Genomic DNA, 22,504 nt, shown 5'->3' with positions numbered 1-22,504 from the left:
TACTGTTTCCATTTCCAACATAATCCGTTACGCTTCCGCATTCGAAACCGTATGCATGTCGTTTCCGAATCCGATAAAAAAAATATGGTACCAGCCTTACCCGTCCGAATTGATCTGGTTTCGTCCGTATGCAAATGACACTGTGGACAGCCTCGCTTTTACTGCCTGCCACGGTGACACCTGACATGTCCTCACTCGCTCGACTGTCGAGAACCCGAAAATTCTCTCCCTTCCAGTCAGTCCAGTCGTCCTCGTTAAACCCGCGCCTCCGCTCCTCGGCGCTGCGACCTTCCACTCTCAAACTTTCCAATTCCACTCCCTCGCCCGCGCCCCGAATAAATCCGCGTCTCCTTCCATTCCCAGACCCCCACCAAACCCTCGCCAATCCTTCCCCCGCCGCCGCTTCCCCCCCAAACCCGCCACGCCGCCGTCTCGGAGGCCGTGGGCGGGGGGTTCCGTTTGGGTCCGCCGGTTCGGAGCAGTTATTTGAGCGAATCGCGGAATCGGATTCGCGCCGTTGGCCGGCGCGTGGGGTGGATAGGAGCATGGCGATGGACGGAATCAAGCCCAGGAGGTGGGGGAAGCGGGCTGATGATTACATGGCCGAGTTCATGTGCTTCGTCTGCATGGACGCTGGCCACGTCCGCGTCTGCGACGTTGAGTAAGCCCCCCTCCCCCTCGCCCTCTCTCTCTTTCCTTTTTCCGGGGGTTGCCGGAATCTACGTATCGCGTGTTGGTCGGTCGGCGATGTGCGCCGAACGTCCGGGGAAAGGGTAGCATTGTTGCTTCGAGTTTTCTGTCGTTGCCTTGCCTCCTTTCCTGTCTGAAAAGAAGGATGGCTCATGGGGGCCGCTGGGCGCTTTGCGGGCCGGTGGTGGCTCACGGGGGGACGAGGAGGTGGCCGGAGGAGCTCCTGTACCGGCCGATTTGGCGGCGGCGGCCTACCTACTGCTCGCCGGCCCCGATTCCGGTCGGTAACGGGGTTGTGGTGTCTCGGCGGCGGCGGGGAGGGCGCTGACGGCGATTCGGCGGCTGCGTTCTTAGGGAAATTTTCGAGTTCGGCAGTTGGGCCTTCGCGCGTAGGCTTTTCAGTTTTAGGGAACCTCTTGGTTCCCTGGATTTGGGGAAGAGGAAAGAGAAAATAGGGAATTCCCTAACTACTTGTTTGGCACCCATCATTTATTTGGGCCTAGATTTTGAAATTCATTTTGAATTCTAGTAAGTTTTAGGGATTGGGAACCATATAGTGAACCTTGTGGAGCAGTGTTCTGCCAGTTTTTAGGGACCGGTGGCAGTATTTAGGGATCGGGAATAGATATAGGGAACCTGCTAGAGATGCTCTTAGTTATCGGTGGATCTGTACTGGTATAGTGCGTCATCTGCAAATTTCCTGGTGTGTTCTGGAGAGCGCCCAATGCGGCTAGGTGGATTTTGGTGCCACAAAGTCTGCATGGTTGACGAATACAACCTTGCATAGTGTCTGTCGTGATCTGGGAACAACATCTTCTCGATAATTTCTAGTCATAGCAGTTGGCGACAGTTTCGCTAAAAACATGCCTTGTGATGCCTTTCAGGAACTGCCTCAAAGCTTTCCATCCATCCTGCGTGGGAAAAAAAGACGACCTCTTTATGTCCGACGAAGAATTTATTTGTGGTGAGCACTTATGATTTATCCTTTCTAGCATTTCTACCATGCATGACTGGTATGGGAATCACACACACTTCAGTTTAACAAAATGCCTCTTTTAACTTCTGTTTGATAAAGTATTGATATTGGTTCTTGTGCCTATTTTTAACTATTTACAGTTTGCCACACATGTGTTAATTGCAAAAGGAGTTCAGTCTATCGATGCTTGTGTTGTCCAAGATCTGCTTGTGAAGAGTGCCTTGGGGAAATTGAGTTTGTCCAAGTGAAGCAGATCAGAGAATTATCCGCTTCTCATGGAGTCATCCTCGGAGACTTTAAGTCCGCCCAAATGAAGCAGGGCAAAGGATTCTGCAGCACCTGTTTAAATCTGACACTAGTGCTGGAGAAATATGCTGATGCTGATTATGAAAAGGTAACTACATGCATATGCATACCCCCCATCCCCCAACCTGTTCTTGAGTTACTGTAACAAGCTTCCATTTTTTTCAAACTGGTATTAAGTTTCCACCTACCATGACATGCCATTCCATTAGTCATTTTTGCCTCCCCAAAAAATAACAAGCTTGATGCATACCGTAAAGCTATTCACCACATATTTATCTGTAGGTCACCCGCTTGCACTTGTGTTGGATTTCTTTGTAGATATATAACTATAAGTCAGGCTAGTTTAAACAAGAATGCCAGTCTACCCGTCCAATGGGTTTTTAACTTTTGTCTCTTCTAACAAGAGTTCATGTGCATCTCCAGGCAAGGGCTGATTTTGGAAGGACTGAGTACTATGAATCTGGCTTTGTAGGCTACTGGTCATTCATTAAAGACCAAGAGGAATTGACATTACTTGACTTGAGAATAGCAAGGCATCTTCTTAAAAGAAGCCAAAGCTCTAAAGAAGGGAGGGATTCAGAGAAATCTCCAGAACAGCATCGCAAGACAGATGGAAGTTCATCGGGTGACAATGATAATGCTGGGGAAACATTTAGGCCTGACAAAATGGACATACCAAATGAAGTGCAAGCATCACTGAAGAGAAGAAAGGCAAAGAAGAAAACATATGTTGGCTGGGCTTCAAAAGAGCTAACTGATTTCTTGTCATGTATTGGTAAGGATACAACAAAGCCTATTGAACATTTCAAAGTTACTGAAGTTGTCAAGGAGTACATCAGACAGAGGAATCTATTCCAGGATAAGAAGAAAAAATCTGTCGTGTGTGATGATAACTTGCATTCTTTGTTTAGTAAAAGGAAAGTGAAGTACAATCTGATTCATGGCCTGCTGGATACACATTTTGCTGCCAATGCCATTTCAGAATCAGAGGATGAAACTGATGGTTCTGATTACGACGATGGTTCAACTGTGCAAAAAAAGTTACGGAATTGTTTGGAGCCAACAATTCTGAAGAGGGTTCCAGAAGTAAACAAGAGATGTCTTGCCTCTCTTAATCAGAAGAACTTGAATTTAATTTATTTGAGAAGGACGTTAGTTACGAAACTTCTGGGTCAGCCAGACACATTTGAACAGAAAGTACTTGGCTGTTTGGTTAGAGTTAAGAATGATCTCAAGAGTTATAGTTATCAGATGTCTAAGAAATATTACCAGATTGGGTTTGTTACAGGTAATGTTCAAGTGCAATTTATTAGCCTTGTAGTTTAGAGTCATGGAATGAAAGCCCAAATCACGATGCTACATACTAAATGGCAAATAAATACAGTTTTGCTCTGAAAACTGGCCTGAATATCCAAACAGATTCATATCTCAATGGTCTCATACTGTCATACACTAGGCCTATCTGCATTCTGCTTTATTGTTCATTGTAAGCAGGGAATTTTTTTCTCACCTGCTTGTGGAAACATCCATGGCAGGCATTAAGAGGTCTTCAGAGGAATACAAGATAAAGGATACTTGTACAGATATTCTTTTTTGTGTTTCCAGCATGTGGGATGATGTCAAGATTACCATGCTGTCAGAGGAGGACTTTGAGGAGGTATGGTTCTCTTAGTCCAGTAGCACTTATGCTAAGTGTGTATCATTGGAAAATGTAGCGAAAGCTATCATCTTTATGAATTAGGTTGTTATTATTTAGTACATTCTGCAAAATGGTTTCACCTACTCAAAATTAATTCTTCTTCTATGCTTGATGACAGGATGAGTGCCATGATATTCTATTGACCAAGAAAGAGCCCTTGAAAAGGCCTACTGTTGTAAGTTCACCTCTTGTGACGTTCCTTTTTTTCACTCTAATGTTTGACTATGAGATATATTGTTGGATACATATTTCTTTCCTTTTTGAAATACATTGCTTCAGTTGATCTGTTGCTACTACTAGTTAGCATGTATGTGTTTGTTTGTCTCAGCCGCGGAAGTTGCATGTTTAAGATAGGTCTGTATGTCTACTTGTATGTACCTAATCATTTAATATCAGATTGAGAATCATATTACTCGGTATACGAGCGTGCCAGGAGGGTCTATGCTCCTTGTGCTATGCGTCTGCGGTCAAATTGTTGGCATCTAGGACTAGGGCAAATACTTAGGAGGAAGAACGCGCTTACATAATGCAGTACATAAGCAAGCGAATAATAGTAGCCCCGTGTTCACGTGGGACACCTACTGTTTTTTTCACAGAGATAGATATATGAGGAAATATGCAACTTATATTTCAATAAGGCTATAGGCCAAGTGTGGTAAATATGCACACACAAAAAACCTTATACCATGGGGATATTACACGGCTAACACGTATGGCTATATACATGTCTAACACCCCCACAAATTCATGGTGGATCCACAATACTGAGTTTTGATAGATAGAAGTTGTTATGCACTTGTGCTCTAATCTCGGCCTTCCTGAAGAAATCTGCTAGCTGACCTTGGGAAGGCACATGCTGTAGAGCAATCACCTGATTCGGCATGCAGGACCTCTTGAAGGAAGCATCTATACCAATATGCTTGGTGTCATGCTTCACAAGGTCACGGGCAATACTGACAGTCAGGGTGGGCATTCTGTTATAACCGGAAATTCGGTTGCCATGATTCAGTTTTTGACTACTTTTGTTAGTCACAAATGCTAACCGATTTTTTCACTGAGAACTAGGAAACCAAACCTAATGTTGAGAGAACATGTACACAGGAGTGGTTTTCAATAATAACAGTTTCAGCAGAATTTTAACATGCATGCCTCATTCACAGGCACACAAACACACATGACCCAATAACAAATCTAACACATGCATCTCAAGTTCTCAATTCTGCACTCTCTAGTCAAAACATGCGGCCAAGAGCAACAAATCAAGTTCACAAAAGAAATAACATGCAGCAGCAGTACGATAGCAACATCATAGGCACACAACACTCCAGCGTCAGGCGGCAGAACAACACACAAGCGTCGGCAACACAACAAGAGCGGTGGAAAAGCAGTCCACCGCTGTGGAGAGGACGTGCGGGCAGCCGTGGTAGAGAGGAGAGAGGACGCGGCGCCAGCCGCCATAGAAACTAGAGAGGGTGCAGGCCTGCCGCGGTGGGGCGGGGGGTCGGGAAAGCATTTTGTCAGTTCCTAGGTTCTGTTCTGTATGGCATACCATCTGGGATGGCAGAGGGAACATGTGTTTTGTGCGATTTTTAAGACTAAAAAAGAGAGACAGCACAACATGCAGTAGCAGTAGGGAACCCCGAAACTTTGAAATTGAAGGAACGGAGACGCGGTGCAGGGAGCTCACCTGAGGGGAAAAGGAGCTCTATGTCAGCGGCGCTGGGAGGAGCTCGGGGGTGGGACATGTGGTGAGATGAGGAGGAGGCATGGTCTTGCTCTGTGAGACGAAACGACTTGTTTCACTTCTCTCACTCATTTCCATCCCCGCCTAAGTGGCAGCTTGTCACACACCCTGCCCCGTCTCAGTACTGCCAGGAGCACATAGGCGCTCAGTCTGCCTAGCTCGCCGTGTTCTACTGACGCCCCAGGGTGCCTAGGTGGGCGTGGATTTGCGCCTTCTTGAACCTTGATAATTTTAAAAAATCTAATCTAAATATTAATATTCACCATTATTATTGGCCAAAATTTAGACCCCATATCCCCATGTTGGTACTCTTTGATTTGAAGGGGGTAATATAGCAAGTGCACATGAGATCTGGGAACAAATATTTTGTTGCTATATATAAACCAGCTTGTTTATTTTGTGTTTTTTAGTTTCTTATATGTTGGAAATATTTTTAAAAATTATTCAGGGTCTTTTTCTAGTGTCATCTCGGCTCTTGTTTTACTTGAGCATCTAATGTCCAATGTCAATTTCTTCTTCAATGCTCTGACTTTTTGTTTTTTGACAGGCTGAGTTAGAGGAAAAAGTGGCAAGTGTACATGCAGACATAGTAAATCATGTAAGCACACTCTTAAATTGCTTCAATTTGGAACTTTATCGTGGTATCTTTTGATTCAAATACATGCATATATATAGGCGGGAAAGAGGCCAAGGGATTATAAATATTACTGGATGAAATAGTGCATGGTTCCGCAAAAGATTATTCATATCCTTTCTTAACTCTATCCGCAGAAAGGAGTATCATATTTCGTTCTTAGCTTGTGTTCAAACTTTATGTGTTTAGTTGTTTTGCTTTAGTCTTTGGTTTCATACTTGAAGTGCTTTGGTTTTGTAAGTTTAGGGTAGGCATGTTCATGTGCACTTAGTCGGTGCGAATTGATTTTTCTGGGCTTGTCTGTATTCTGATAAAACGTAAAAGTAACAAAAAAAATCGAAAAAATTACAAATGCAATATTTTTCCACTGATTCTTTATTTATTTATTTTCAAGCCTGAATGCCTGACATTTCATTTCAAGCTTCGCCCTCAACATGACACCTGTAGTTAGGAGGTAGGACGTCCTTTTTTATGTTGGCTGGATTTAGTGGCGTACATCTTAGTGTTCATAGGGTTACTGTTAGATCCTCCTCACCATTCTTCCAAAGGAAAAGTGATGAATGTTTTGAGTGGCATGCTATGTCAATTGCATGTTTGATTTCTTCTGTAGATACCATTAAGCTTGAAGCAAAAATTCTGGGTTCTCATCCCAAATCGAATACTCGTGCTCCCTACTAATATACATTGTTCCTTTCTTTATGTCCATGCGTTCTTTATGCTTCTTTACAATGATTTCCAAGTTGCCTTTTTCTTCAGTGGATGGACAGGGAGCTTCTTAGGCTGGAAAAACAGATAGAGAGAGCATTTGATAAGGGGTGGCGCTGCGAATATCCTTTTCAGATCGACTGTAATAACCATGCAGCCATAAATTAACCAGGCTGTTTCCGTACTTTTTTAACTCTTAACCCCTACTTGAAACACAGGAATAAAACTTTTGGATCCTTTTCCTTGACCGATTTTTTTACAGCGCATGATCTACTTTGTAAACAAAAGCTTCTAAGGGCACCGGCTGAAAGGCAGCGTCGCCTTGAGGAGATCCCAGAAGTTATTCCAGATCCAGAGGAGGAGAATAAAGAAGCTGAAACTGAATCAGCAGCAAGCAACTTTTCTCAAGGAAATAGAGGTACACACTTGAAATGTTGGTTCTTAAATAAAACGGTTTCCTTCTTGCAGTCCATATGTTTATTTATTTATAATGCTGCCAAATACATTCAAAGTTTTACATGTGCCATCCAACATCTCAGCCCTGGTCCCACTATGGAAACCAATAATACAGAAGTTCATAACCCAAAATTTGGAACAGAAAAACACGCAGAGATAAATTTCTTTTCCCTAATTCTTAGTATTTTAAAAAGAAATTCTAGCTGTTATTTGGATTTGCCAATGCAGAATGCTTTGTGTGAACTCAGTTAGTCCCCCCATTACATTCCTTAAGGTTAGTATGTCATTATGTTCACCCCTGCAGAAGGTAATTACTATTTATTAAATGAGAATTGTTCGTCTGGGAAGTCTGGTTTGGCATTAAAGTAACCAAGTACTTGCAGCATATTGATGAGATGAGCATACTTTGAGCAGATATGGCTACACCGAATAATGATCTGGACTTATGTATGTGACTGTGAATGCAGATAATATGCCTTTGGGTTGGGTACCGAATGATGGATATGAGCTCATACCAGATTTTGAAAATTTGTAGAGCCTACTGTGCATACGAGCCTTCTTTTCTTTTTCTTTTGAGGGCATACGAACCTTTTTTTGGTTATATATAATTCAATTGACATAATAGTAATGAGTACACCTTATGTGTTATCTGCAGCCGAACTATCTCGTAGATGACAGATATATAAGTTAACTTCGAGTTGTCTAATGTTTACCACTATTTGTTTGTATTCTAAACGGTTCCTGGATCATTGTTACTAAACTTTGAACTTGAAGGTTTCAATTTTTTGATAAATTCATAGTCATGGTCATTAAACTGTATCTTATTTAGGTCCAACTGTCAAGTAATTTATCCCTGCAGAGGTGTTTCAAGGGAAAGATCCCCACGAAGGCATCCTTCTTCAGTTCTTCTATCATCCTTTTGAAATACTAATCCTTTTATGTCAAAAAGGAGCTACCACCTATTTTGTAACATTGTGGATACAGAATGTGTGCCCGTGTCTTTGCAGTATAATTCAACATAGATCTAATGTTTCAGAACTTATTCTCGTTTAGTTTTTTGCTAAATATTTGAAACTCTTTTGTTTTAATATTTACTTTGGTGGATTTGTTTACGATATCATGGAGTCAATTGGTTGCAGAACTTTTTTGTACATTGGGCACTGCCTCTTTGTACCTAAGTGTTTTTTCGTTAATCGTTATAAAAAATGTCAGATTGATGTCAAGGGCAAAACAGCCAGGTTTATGTACATGCCTAGTGCTAGGCCAACCTTCCACACACGCGAAATGACTATCCTAAACAGTGTCGGACCTAGGATTAGGGCGTGACCGGGGCTAAATTTCAATAGTCAAAAAGTATAACTAGTTTGTACCCAGATGCACCGTGGACAACACAGGAAAACATAGCAAAATATAAATTCTCCATCATAAATGCATATTCAAGATAAAATTTTAGTACCTAAATGCTGAAGCTTTGCTCATCCATGCCAATATTTCCGTCATCACCATAGGACAAGAACCTAAACCTGTAAAGCCAATATATCTTTTCATCATCAACCGTAGGACCTCATTATTTGGAAACCCTCTAAATTTTATCATCTTCCAATGCTTGCAAATATTTCTCGTTCCCCTTCCACTCATCTTCCTTTTCTATTCTACACATCAGGTTGAGTGGAATCAATTAAAATCGTTGCTTTCCAATGCTCAGCATAGCAGGAACCGTGGGTAGCGTGGGGTGGGGGGAGGGTGGTGGGGCAAAGGAATAAACGGATCAAGTACTCTCAACAATTACCTGGCGCAGCCAATCGATGACACAACGGCAAAGTTCCTGAGGAATTTGGGCAGTTTCACGTTTTGTTGGGATTAGAATAGATGGGCTGACCGGATGGCTGCTAGTTAGGCCATAACCGGGGCTAAAGTTGTGGGCTAATTTACTGGATCTTGTGATTTTTCAGAAATTATCTAGTGAAGGTTAGCTATACCAATTGGGCCACGACCGGCAGCCCAGGTTGTCCAGGGCGTAAGTCCGCCCCTGATCCTAAATGCTAATGGCAGAGAGAAGCCGAAGTCCTGCCACGCCCACTAATTTTTAAACAACCTAACCGACTACCATGTTCAATTGCCTGGCTGAATGTTGCAATGCTTATCTTCTGTATTTAATAATGCATATTACCTCCTGTAACAATTCCTCTTACACCAATCATGGATGTTGTTTGTGCTATCAAGATTCCATTCGTAGTTTTAGAAGAAAGTGCTGAGAAGTTTTACTGCCTCCAGCGGCAAGTAGCCCATTGAAACCTTAAGTCTAGTGGCAATGAGGCATAGATGGCTTGATCAAACACTGTTTTTCCTTTCAAGGAAAATGTTTAGGCTGGACATTATTTTAGCAACCATCCTGGCGATCAAACTTGAGAATTATTGAAATTTAGCTATTGAGGGCTAAATTATTTGGTAAAGCGATACCGTAGCAACCATCTAGGTGGTCAGACTCAAATATGGTCCCTTAGATTCTCAAGCATTGTGAAACAAATAAAGAAAAAAGTCATGACAAGACCGTACTATAACCTCAGCAAACAATTTCTGCTGCAATGTGATTGAAGCAACTAGTGAAACATTGATGATGTTGTTAGTAAGTTTAATGATGTTATAACCAGCTAATAGATAAGTAGGATTGCGCTGCTTTAGCATAATATGCTGATGATGTTTTGCAGCTTGTATTATGTCCATATGAACACGGGCAACTTCTGCTAGGTATCATATACCAGGTCGTGTTTATGTAGGCATATGAGGCTCCATTTCTTCATGTTTAAAAAGTAGCAAAGTCCTTGTTCTAGGCGAGTATGTCTTGCGTGAACATAATTGATGCCAGACTTGTTATCCAAATTCATGTTTGTTTGCTCTTCCCTTTTTTGTTTAGATACTTTCTATATATTCCTAACAACTACTACTTAGTTTAATCTGCACCGTTCTACTGTAATATTTTTAAGGAGTATGATGTTATAATCTGGATCCACCATAACTGATGGTCCATACTTTCAAGATTAACGTTTGCTTATGCTTTCCTTTTTAGTTTAGATTATATGCATAATGCATTCTTTAAAGTTTCTGAATTAACCTACACCACTATAATCTGGAATCACCTAGAATGATTGTTTAAATATTTTTCTTTTCACTCAGCTAGCCCCTCAGGGTTTATCTGAGAGCTCCTTTTAACATTGTTTAATAATGTAACAGATTATCGATTTGCTATGTCGACAAGAAGCTAACGATGGATCATTGTGCAGGTATAAAAAGGAAGATTGCTGCTTGCATGAATTTTGCGGAAGAAAAAATTAAAGGTTTTACTCGTTTTACCTGTTTTGAATCTATTTCAAGTGTGCTCAATGTGTATGTCTGCGAAGGCAAGTGAGATCAGAAACTAAGCTAAGAAACTCATAAAAATTGGAAAAGAAGTATTTCATCCTTCCTTTTGGTGAACTCAAATGAGAATGTTTCGACTTTGTTTCATGTTGAATACAGTTTTTTTTTAAGTTCAAATTCTAGTGCTTACAGTTTATACATTTGAGGGGGAAACTGCAAGGCACTTCCTGAAACCTCCTGATATTATTGCTTTGGATTGATCTTTTGTTCGCTGTGTATTGCATCCCTCATATTTAGGAAAATGGCTTTACTTGTATTTCATTTCCAAGAATAATTTATAATTGGTTGGTGTTACTTATAATTTTGAAATGAATTGTAAATTGTTCGTAGATTATAAGGCATAGACACATGAGGTAGGCAGCTAGTCTGCGTCAAACAATTTGTACGCCTCTGAATACCACTAATGTCCAGTTTGACAACTGATATAACACTGCTTGACACTTCACACTTAAATTTAGGAAATGAATTTCAAACCTTTTTGTGAGTGGTCTAGTGTCGTTGGAGACTACGTTTCTTCCACATCTATTTCCAAAACCACTCGCTCTGATCTCATCCACTTCAAAATTCAGGTAAAGTTTGTTTTTTCTTGTCATGTGGGGGCGCACGTATAGGCACCGGCCACCTAGGGCAGAGAAGGACCCCATGTCTGGGTCAGTTTAGTTAATTTGAGTAATTAAGAGTCCAGATTGGAGATAGAAAGGTTTCGTCCCGTAGAAGGTTTTCCCTACTGTTTCCAATCTGATTAGGAGTCCTATTCCAATTCTGTAAGAGTCTAGCTTGATCCCCAAGTTTGTAAGGGCTATTTATAGTCCCCCCTATTCAATCAATAAAGCAAGCAATCAAAAACCCAAACCCTATTTTCCCCTGCGCCCTGGGCGCCCCAATTCCTTGCCACAGGGCGACGAGGTTACAAGCCTCGTCCTCCCGTAGAGCACCCTTACTTCCTGCGATCTTCCTATAATCCCCAAATTCCCCAAGCACGTGACATTTCTTTAGTTGAGTAACAACCTGCATATAGGATACAATATCCCCTTTGTGCTTGTGCCCAAGGACTGACTTCTTTCATTATCAAAGGTTGTTTGTTTTCGGCCATTTTCCTTATAAACCGACCATTTGAGGTTTTCGATACGGTTCCCCTCATAGACTGGATCGATTCTTTTTCTACTTATTGAATAGCTCCTGGTGGTTTCTTGAAAAAAAATTACTTAGTAAAGCAAGACAAGTTACTTCACACTGCTTCAATTTTTTTACTCGAAAGTATTATTTTCTTTTGACGACGCTATGAGGGCGTGCTTGCGGCACAAGACATCCCAGTAAATCTAGCCCAAGTCAGCCCATTAGAACAGGAGATGGCGGCATGCATGCGGCCCAAGACACAGCCCAGATAATCTAGCCCAAGTCAGCCTAATACATCAGGAGATGGGGGCATGCATGCGGCACAAGACACAGCCCAGTAAATCTAGCCCAATTCAGCCTAATACAACAGGAGATGGATTGCTTTACCTTAATGACGGCTCCGCAATCTCAAAAAATAAATAAAAATAATGACGATTCCGCAATACCGTCTTGTGGAAATGCGGAGACCTTGCTCTCCCTCCTCTTGAGAGTTATACACCAACCGCGACCCTCTTCAGTAATGACGGGCATCCGCCGCAGATTTTTGAGTCTATGATACTCGTCTCTTCTCCTTGGTTGCAATGTTCTCCTTCCTCTCCTTGTTGAAGAGACAAGATTTGTCCGACCGACCCTTCCTTTTATCATCATCTTTTTATTCCCTCACTTCAATCTCACATAAAAATGTAGGGAAATTGAATATGCTCTGTTAGTGAATTCCTCAAAACTACGTGGAATCTTGCAGAACCATCACAAAACCACACTTCTCATATAAACCTTCTCAAAGAACTACACTTATCCAACCCCACCCCAACCGTTAAAGAAACCGCACTCCTGTCAGAGCCAACATATCTGATATGTGGGGCCCTAGGGGTATCTTTTCACAGCCACGTATTTGTTTCTGTGGGACATAGAATGTGGCGTAGTCCATAACTTTGGAACATATAATTTGGTGTGATCGTTCGTGTACACATAGTTTAGTGTGGAGAAAGGATCACATATGGTACAAAGGATGAGCTTTCCAAGCTCTTGCCACGTGAAAGAATTCCAAGTCCGGCTTGAATGGCCTGGAATAATTGTCTATCTTTCCTTCGAGAATGCACAAAAAAAAGTTGTACATAATTCATTGATAGAAAGGTAGGTAGCATTACAAGCTTAGTATTTTCCTGGCAGAATGCACAAGGACTCCCTGGTTAAAGAAGCTGGCCTATGCCATCTTGGACAACAATCCCAAAATCGTTGTTACATGAGTATTTAATTTGGTCCAATTATTGGATCCAGTCCTTGCTTGAATTTATTCAGTACCTTTGGGAACTCTTGGAGCATTTGCTTGTGAATCCTAAAAGTAACGATGTGCACATGTGCTATTATCAATAGATTCATATATTATCAATTTATGTGGCATGTGCTATTTATTTTGATGTATTAGGACACCCATCCATTCCACGTGCACCTCATGGATTGTTTCCATGTAAATGTGATTGAAGAAACCTTTTGTTTTAACTAACCCTTTCCCTTAGAGTAAGTACCATTTGGTACGATATTGCTATCTACATTTTCCCCTAAAATAGTTTGTATTGTGAGCTGTAGTTGCAAACATTAGATAGAACTAATGGCAGGTTTGCATGATCTCTTTTAATACTAAGACCTGCTTACCTTTCTTTCTCCAGATGCAACAACACAAGTACCTGTTTCTTTGGAAACCATTATAGAGGAAACGGCAGAAGGTTTGTTTTAGTAATCAGTTATGATGTTTTGGTTATGTAATGATTAAAGGAATATTTATACTTGCTTTTTTCCCATTGATGATTGCCTTGCATTTTTGCCAATTAAGTTTGTTTTGATCATGTTTCCCCCCCTTCAGTGCTCCCTTTCAGTTAATAATATGATATTCTGCATGTCTGCCTTTTTCCCTAAAATAGTTGTCACCTTTGGTTGTTAGAACGGAGTATATTAGATGGAACTAATGGCAGGTTTGCCTGCTCTCTTCTATTAGTAAGACTATTTTTAGTAATCAGTTATCACACACCGCTTTAGTAAAACCTTATGATATTTTTGGGTGGCTAATGTTTTAGAAGAAAATTTCTTCCTTACATTGCATCTTGTCAATTTTCCATTTCAGGTGCAATTTGTGATTTGTTTCATATCATTGATATTGGAGATTTGTTCTAATCATGTTTTTCCCCATTTGTTTCCACTATGTTTGAAAATGTGATATTCTGGCCCTTCTAAACATTATTTTTTTCGACAAGCAAACATTAGTTGGTGGGCCATAGGCTGGTATATATACATGTACATTTTTCGAAAATGATATATATACATGTACATGCGGTAAATATGTAGGAAACCCCTTGTGCAATGGGGATATTATACAAAATATATGGAGACTAAGTACATCTTCGACAGATGGAACTTACTGCAGGAGTGTATGTTCACTTCTCAACTAAGATCAACTTAATTTTGTCTCCAGGTGCAACGGTACAACCGTGTGATTCTTTGGAAGTTGTTCCAGAGGAATCACGAGAAGGTTTGTTTTTAGTAGTTAGTCATTGTATTTTACCTAATGCTTTGGAGAATTATCATCTGTTTTTCCTCTGTTTGTCTTGAAGTTTTTGTGCCAATTTTCCATTTCAAGTGCACCTCATAAGTTGTTTCATATTATTGGAGTTGAATTTTCCATTTAGTAGGGCTCCATTCCATTTATATATTTGCTTTGCTGTGAAATACATCGGAGGTCCTAGAAGTATTAGAGGGGTACCAAGATAGTCCTAATTGTATTTAGGGACATGTATATACTGTAACAGAGTCAATGAACTGGAATCATCGATTTGCAAACCCGATCTGAATCTATTTCATTTTTAATTCCAACATCGACTAACCATGGAAAAGCAAAAGCATCACCAAAATTTGGGTACCAAAATATTGGTAGGGCAAGTTTTGACTAAAACCAAACATACCCTTAATGGCCCCATTCTAGTGATAAATTTGCGCTCATTTCACTAATAAGATCCCTCAAAGAGTTGTTCTCATTAGAGATTAATCATGTCTGTTTCTTTTGCTATTATGAAACTAACAAGACATATGTTGATGGCCGAACTGACCACATTGATCAATGTGAGAAAGTTACTTGGTGGCTGGGCAGCTTGGGACTCAAGCGTGGTCCTTGCAAACTAGCCATTCAAGTATGCTACATTGCCAAAATCAAAGCACCACGGGTGCAGGTCAGCTGCACCAGCGAGCTTAGGACCACGGGTGACTCACTTAAAGTACTATTATTGGACCTATATGTGCACTTTCATAGAATTGGGACTAACATGGCACCTCTCGGATACTTTTAGGACCTACTGTGAATCGACTCTTTGCTATTCAACGCCTCTGCTTTTCTCCCTCAACATAATTTTTCTGATCAATTCTTTACTTTTCGCTATAGATCTATGGATATGGATGGAAATATTTGGAATTCTCTCTCACCTTTTAATATGAAGACCTGCTTGCCTTCTGTTTTCAGGTGTAACACAGCAAGTCACTGATCCTCTGGCAGTTGGTATACAGGAATCGCCCGAAGGTCTGTTTTTAGTATTCAGATATGTTTTTCTGTCTGGTAGCTCATGTTAGAAAAACTTTTACATCCTTTTCCTTTGTTTACCTTACATTTATACTCCAGGTGCGTCTGTGCAAATTGATTCTGCCTCTGAAGTTGCTTCTCAAGGTACTCTACAGCGACTCTTTGTTTTCTGATTTGCATCTTTTGCATTGTTAGTAGTATCTGTTTTTATGGGGGCAGACTGAGAAATTCTGTCTATCAAGAAAGGAAGCATATCTAGTGCTAGTTGTTTGTTTCCTATATCAAATAAACTCAAAAAAAATCCCAACAAAATATGAAAATAGTCCTAAATAATTTTGAAATCTAGATAACGCATTAGATAAATACCACTACAAAGTTTGCAGATATGAAAAATGCCATTTGTTATCTCACTGGCATGTGGGCCACTGGCTACAGCACACATGAATTTTCGGATGAATCTCGTGTGCCCATTTCATCCATAAGGTCACACACCTAATGTTATTGTTACTGCGTAATGGCAATATCAGATGATATGTGTGCATTGTTCAGCTTAATCTCATGTGTCCATTTTTTATGCAAAGGCTCACGTGTATGATGTTAACGTGCCATTGCAATGGCAATGTCAGAAGGCACGACGTGTACTGAAGCACTGTAGCATTTAAAGCATGTCTGTCGCTTGATTTAGGGCTCATATTTAAGCAATGTTAGCCCTATGACATTCAATTGCCCTCATAGCCTGTGGCCTTTGGGGGAACTTGGGACTTCACAGCGACATTTATGCAACTTTCCCTATTTAATTCCGTACTTCTATGCTGCTATCTACAAATGGATTACAAATCGATACTAATTCGTGTAAGAGAAATTAAATACATAAATATTCGACAAATCACCAAGGGAAGATTAGTACTCTGCTGCACCTTTCGACCCTTTGGTTTTTAGCCACTATTGAGTTTGGACGCCGCCCCAGAAAAAAAGCCAGATGGTAGCGCCTCGTGAGGAATTAGCAATTTCTAGTTACCAACGAAAAGTCCATGCAAAATGCAATTGTGCATCTCAAAAAAACAGTACTAGTTCTCCGTGTGTAACATGCAGATATAATGTGTTAAATAAGCATATTGACATATGAATATAGTTAATCTTCTTCTGAGGACTTGTGGTCACTTCTGCTGTTAGCTGTCCACTGATTGTACTGTTAATATGTATCTTCCACCATGACTCCTGAAATATAGTTTGCATGCTATTGCAATTGTTAGTTTGAATCATTTATGTATTTCATGTTAAATCCACAGCTGATGGCAAGGCCCTTTGTAATGCTGACACTCCTCGTTCTGGACTGCATACTCTAGTGCTCCCTGGTCAAGGTTTGCTACTCAGTCCTTTCACTTATTCTGCATCTGCTGAAATTCTGGAGGTCTTTTTATGCTGCATACTGATGTCCATTTTTCATCAATTTAAGCATTCATTTAGGTGACAATGCATTGTGAAAAACTGCATTTAGCTTGCATTTTACCAGTTCATTTACATGGTTTACTGTTCTTGTTGTATGGTGGTTTAATCAGATCCCACCATATAATACTATTTTAAACCCTGTGCCAATGATTGTTTCTTTACCTGTTTCCCCTTCTCTAATAAGAAAGTTATCTCGTGTAGTTACTGCGGATGGGGAGGATAAAAATGGCACGAGGCATCACAATGAGATCATCGATCTGGATGGTGATGATGATGAGCTTCATGCGGAGCAGCGTGAGCCTGAAGCTGCACAACGTGGTTCCCCTGAAGCACTCACTGCTTCAGGACCCTTGTTTACGGTCACGCCAAGCGCTCCAGATGGGCCTGACTCTGTCAAGATGTGGTACTACATGGATCCCCAAGGACAACAGCAAGGGCCGTTCTCAATGTTTCAACTGCGGTTTTGGCATCGATTGGACTGGTTCGATAAAGACTTCCGTGTGTGGCACATAGGGCAGAAACCAAAGAGAGCCATCTTGGTTGCTGATGCTGTCCAGATGATATTCTAATGTGGCAGCCCAGATTGTAGGTGTGAGCTCCAGTCTTTAGTTCAAATTTGAACTAAATACCAAACCTGTACCAAAAAGTACCGCTTCCAAGCAATCCCTAAGCATGGAGTTAGGAACAAAAATAAAGTTTTGGCGAAGGTTTACCTGTCTTTGAAGTTAATGCAAATGTTTACCTGTCTTTAAAGTTAATGGAATCTTTTACCTGTCTTTGGTGTTAATGCAAATGTTTACGCAGCTGGTCTATAGTGGAATTCCCTTTTTTATTAAATTTTGTATTTTGCGGTACTACTGCTATCTTCACTAATATATTTGGTCTATTCCATTCTGATTTGATTATCACATCAAACAATGGAATGTACGACATTTTGCAGTTATTCACATGGTATTGAGATCTGAAGTTATTTTGTCAATGTAGTTTGGATCTTGGTTGGACAGTAGGCATGTCTACTTCCAGAAAAGGCTTGGGCCTCCGGCTCAGGCTTTGCAGAACTAGTTGGGGAAATTATTTTGTTCCGTTCCTGGGATATCGCCCTGTTTTTTGTAACTCTACGAGGCCCATATGTCACGTTTGCAACGATTTATGACAACTACTTTCTCCGATCTATGATAGGTGTGTTAGATTTAGTATAACTTTGTAAACAAAATCTGAGACACTTATTATGGATAGGAGGGGGAGTACAAGAATCCTAAAGTCCATCTACATCAAACACACTAACAAAAACATGAAGGCAACTACATGAATCTCGAAGTTGATCGGACAGCTCATGTTGTTGATTGAGAAGTCCTTATTCCTCAGATGATTGAGTCCTATAAATCTATTTTTCTAATTGGTCGAGTTTTAAGACATATTTAGGAGGAGAGTACTCAAATAGCACATACGTTTGCCATCTAATCTAATCTAATATCTAATTAAAATAGCAGAAATTATACGTTCTAAATTTTGCAAAAGTTATCGTAGGTCTAAATTTATCCATCCAAATCTATCTATTACTACCGTATAACGATGCGTGGCGCATGCGTCGGCGGCCGGGACTTCATCCATGCAATCCGACCAGGACTAAGCATGCATTAGTCCATGCAATATTCCTATGTACTACTTCCCGCGTTGCTGCAAAGTTGCAATACAGCCAGGAGAACAATTGTGTTGTCACGCACGTCCACCTTAAGGCCAAGGCAGTCCTTAAACATCGCTCTGGGCAAGCTCTTCGGCGGCTGCTTCAGCTCCGAGTCTCCGACAAGTCCGGCGGCTTCGCCGTCGCCTACGAGGACAAGAACACCGTCCAGGGTGCTCAGGTCGGCTATGGGAGATCGATCAGACGCATGAGATCAAAGGTGTTGGCGTCCGGTTACAGATCGAGCTCACACGTACGTCCATCAGATGTGTTCTACTACTGTGGAGCCAGCAGGTACTTCGCTAGATTGGAAGTTCAGATCCATATTTAGCTGTAGCTGTGTACTCCACTATTGCTGACCATGACATCATGCTGATGTTAGCAAGATTGCAGCAAAACTGCGGTTCTGTTTTATAGTACCTCGTATCTATCTTAATTCTCTCAATTTTTCACGAATATGAATGTATCTATGTCTAAAAGATGTCTTAAATACATGTAGTATTTCGACCATTAATATGGATCGGAGGAAGTAGTTAAAATCAATTTGTAGTTTCTTCCTCTGCTCCTAAGTGATGTAACAGTCATTTGATACAATAAGAAAGTTGCACCAGCTCAAAAATATATATTTGTAGTTGGTTTTTAGGTTTCTAGCCATCGAGTCACCACGTCTTTCCATATATCATCAAAGCATTATAAATTTTGTGGTCAAAATTAAACCAGATAAAACACAAGCGCGAGGACACAATAGTCGTGTGCTTGGGGTGAATCGGGAGAAATTGGGGGTTTGCCACCGCGAGATGGCAAGAGAGAGACATAACAACCAGCAGGGCAGTGGGGAGCTGGTAGCCACCGATCGACCGCCCTGGCTGCTCGAGCCAGCGTCCAGCCCCCGCGCCCGCCTCCGCCCAAGCCTGCCCCAAAGCCACCTCATCTCAACCCCACCCCTGCAGCCGCAGTTGGGAACTGGTCCGCTGCCGTCCATAGTAACAGACAGCTGCAACTGGCTGTCGCCGATGTTCTTCCAGCTTCTAGCCTGCCCGCTACTACCCCAGCCCACTGCCCCAATGCCGCCATGACTTTCCTTGGCACCACCCGTGGCGCTGGCCGCTAGCGCTAGGTCACAGCCTCGCGTAGCCGACTAGCTGTCTAGTTGTCCCCGTGGCACTGGATGTCAGTCTTCCATTCTCAAAGCTCCATCAGGCAGCACCACAGCAGTGCACCCCCAATCTGCGGAGTCCGTACAATTTCAGGTTCCATAAATCCGTAGATGCACCGTCACTGAATCCATGCATGCGACAACAGCCGCCGATCGGTAGCAACACCTTCCAACGAAAACGCCAGTCGAAATCCAATCTACCGTAGGTGCACCCAAATCCACGACCACGACCGCATACGGACACCTGAAGTTGAACATCTCTCACTACTGTCCGCCGGAAGCAGCAGCACCACCAGAAATAACATGAGAACTGAGGTAGATTTTGTGTCAAACGTCGACTAAAAGAAACTTCAGAAAAGTTCATGCAAATGGATGATGGACAAAGTAGTAAACATCAATTATTATATATCATTCGTACAAAGAAATGAGGATTAAAAAAATCTATATATGTAGAAAATAAAATGGTTCAAATATAACATAAAAACACATATGTTACCAGTACAAGCTAAAAAATAATAATATTCCACACGGTGTTAACAAAATAAAACTCTTTTGCTAAAACAGTAGCGACTACCTAATCTACCATATATTGTGCTACGGATTTAAACAAATCTAAACATTCATGACATTCAGTCTTATCATTCAGAAGATTTACAGTGACAAATGCAAGTAAAAAACTATATATTTTCACAGGTGATAAATTTAACAAATCAAATATTTCAAAAATTCATTGAACATTTTGAAATAAAATACATCTAAATTGCATAAAAAAATTAATCTATTAGAAAAATATGAATTAAAAAAATTCCATTTTATTATAAAGTCTAGCCGCGCAATCTGCACGGGCGACCGGCTAGTTTATTCTGTATTGCAAATGCGGTGGTTCATTCTAGCCCAGTACTCTCGCATGGATATGATCCACTAAGATGGTCACAATGTTGTAAGTACTCATCTTTTTAAATAATGTCTGGATATAACTCTTCGATCATGAGGTGCAAATAAAAACCTAAGATTATATCTCAAATGGAAGCAGTAGTGGGAGTGCATGGCTGGCTATAAGCAGCAATCAGCATCAATCTTCAAAAAAGGAAAGGAAAAAAACAGAGCACCCCCAAATGAAAATACACACACAGATCTTGCTGAAACCTGCTCGTGTGCCCGCAATCAGGAGACACGATTATATATGCTCATGCTCTGTCAGACTGTCACATGTACATACGTATGCTCATGGTTTATTTAATCACCCCCTAATGGCTAATGATGTACACTAACCAAAGCAATTATATATACTGGTCCGATTGGCTCATCCAGGCAAGCAACCTGGCATAAAACAAGTCATGGAACCCTCGGGAACTCCAGCTCGACAATACAAATAATACAAACTGAGGTCATGGAGTTAGGCCAGCCACTGCTTTCGATCGCCTCTGGAACGAGATCAATCGGACGCCATTATTTTTAATCTGTGCCGTGCGATCGAGAGACAGCCTGAGTGATTAGTTGCAATAAACTAATGCTAGGGGATGATGGTCGCATTGCTATCACCTTTGGAAGCATCGAGCAATCAGGGAAGTTTAAAAAAGTACAGCTTTCGAAGAAGCAGATTAGACGATAGATTAGTCTATGTGTATATTCAGAAATCAGGATCAGCACGACGTACAGTTTGCATCAAAGCAGCCTCTAAACAAATGGATACGTTCTTGCCATGCGTGCGTAGACATGTGGTCCGAACAATTTTGTACTAACTTTTCGACACCTATTATGGATCGGAGAGAGAACTATTTATGAATGTGAGAAATTCATAATTTGTTCTCATAAACACAAAGTAAAACCTTACAGAGACATTCAGACATTGGCTTAACCACACTGAAAAGAGGCCAATTTCAGAAAACACTGAAAAGAGGCCTTAAGCAAAGACCACTGTCTGGCAGGCTAGCCATATGCATGCCACGCGGCGTGTCCGTGTCAAGTTGCCAGCTCGTCCAGCAACAAGCTTAGTCGGCCTCAGCACATCAGCATCAAGTAAAGCACTAGTCGGCACTCAGCACGCGCGTCCAGCAGGCTCGATTTCAGCTGCAGGCAGGGGGAGGAGATAGATAAGCGCGGCCGATGTGTGTCTACGTTGCCTGCCGACGCCAAAGGGAATAATAATAATCCCACCCAAAAATAAAACGCCCTTTCAAGTTTTGACTGATCCGCCCCCCCCCCCCCCCAGACACAGGTGTCGACCAACGAAAGCGGCATCCTTTCTATCCGGGGCCATTCCCAGCCACGCACGCACGTACACACGCGTTTTAAAGCTCGAAAAACAATACAAGCCCGCACGCTTCGGCTACGTGCGTGCATGATTAGGCGTCACGGGTGGACCGAACCCGATCAAATCACACACTTTAAAAAAAAAGGAAGATCGAGAGAGGGCATAAAGAACACACGGCGCGCGCGATTAAAAGTCGCCGCGCTGTTTTCTGGCGCTTCCTCTTTTTTTTCTGAGACCTGACACCTGTGCAGCGCAAACAGGAGCTTACTACTGGCAGCGCGGCAGGATCCGGAATAATTCTGCCATCTATCCGTGACCATCAATGAAAGACACTTGTATGAAGAAAGAAAGGTGAGGAGACGCGCGGGACACGCGGGGGGTTTTCCTGCTCTGCTCTGCTCCGGTGGCCGAAGCGCAGCGCAGCGCGCGGTCCAAACTCCAAAGGGCGGCGCTTGATTTGATCGGGTACGGAAGAAACAACGGTGGACCGTGAGGTTTGTTGGAGCAGTTCTTCGGTCCAGCGGTCGCCGAGCCTATCCATCCGGCTGCGGGTCTGCAGGGCATTCTGCCGCACGTGCACCAGATGCCGATGCAATGCACCGGAGCGCTTCCACGGTCACGTTTGTCTTTTTATTTTCTCCCTCGTGTGCGGCGGGAGA

The 22,504-nt window shown here is 41.8% G+C and overlaps 1 protein-coding gene across 1 annotated transcript; it reads left to right on the top strand.

Moving 5' to 3' along the window:
• The first annotated feature begins 221 nt into the window (after positions 1-221).
• On the top strand, positions 222-17,566 carry LOC100824800 (uncharacterized protein At5g08430). The gene is made up of 16 exons (XM_003567291.4): positions 222-661; positions 1,575-1,654; positions 1,807-2,060; positions 2,396-3,260; positions 3,508-3,629; positions 3,790-3,846; positions 5,963-6,013; positions 6,806-6,876; positions 7,015-7,172; positions 10,492-10,545; positions 13,411-13,467; positions 14,211-14,267; positions 15,249-15,305; positions 15,405-15,449; positions 16,595-16,666; positions 16,956-17,566. Exons 1-16 carry the CDS (start codon positions 546-548, stop codon positions 17,321-17,323), a joined length of 2,484 nt encoding a protein of 827 aa, XP_003567339.1. The 5' UTR covers positions 222-545; the 3' UTR covers positions 17,324-17,566.
• Positions 17,567-22,504: the final 4,938 nt, after the last annotated feature.

The sequence above is a fragment of the Brachypodium distachyon genome, chromosome 2, assembly GCF_000005505.3.
Source record: "Brachypodium distachyon strain Bd21 chromosome 2, Brachypodium_distachyon_v3.0, whole genome shotgun sequence".
NCBI lineage: Eukaryota > Viridiplantae > Streptophyta > Magnoliopsida > Poales > Poaceae > Brachypodium > Brachypodium distachyon.
Note: the sequence above shows the minus strand (reverse complement) of the source record. Positions and strands in the feature narration are given on the sequence as shown.

What these genes read in the sequence shown, in the direction of transcription:
- LOC100824800 (XM_003567291.4), top strand. Translation starts at nt 546, where the DNA reads ATGGCGATGGACGGAATCAAGCCCAGGAGGTGGGGGAAGCGGGCTGAT. An exon ending in CTCTGAAGTTGCTTCTCAAG is followed by an intron (nt 15,450 to 16,594) that starts GTACTCTACAGC and finishes TTAAATCCACAG; the next exon opens with CTGATGGCAAGGCCCTTTGT. An exon ending in TCTAGTGCTCCCTGGTCAAG is followed by an intron (nt 16,667 to 16,955) that starts GTTTGCTACTCA and finishes TATCTCGTGTAG; the next exon opens with TTACTGCGGATGGGGAGGAT.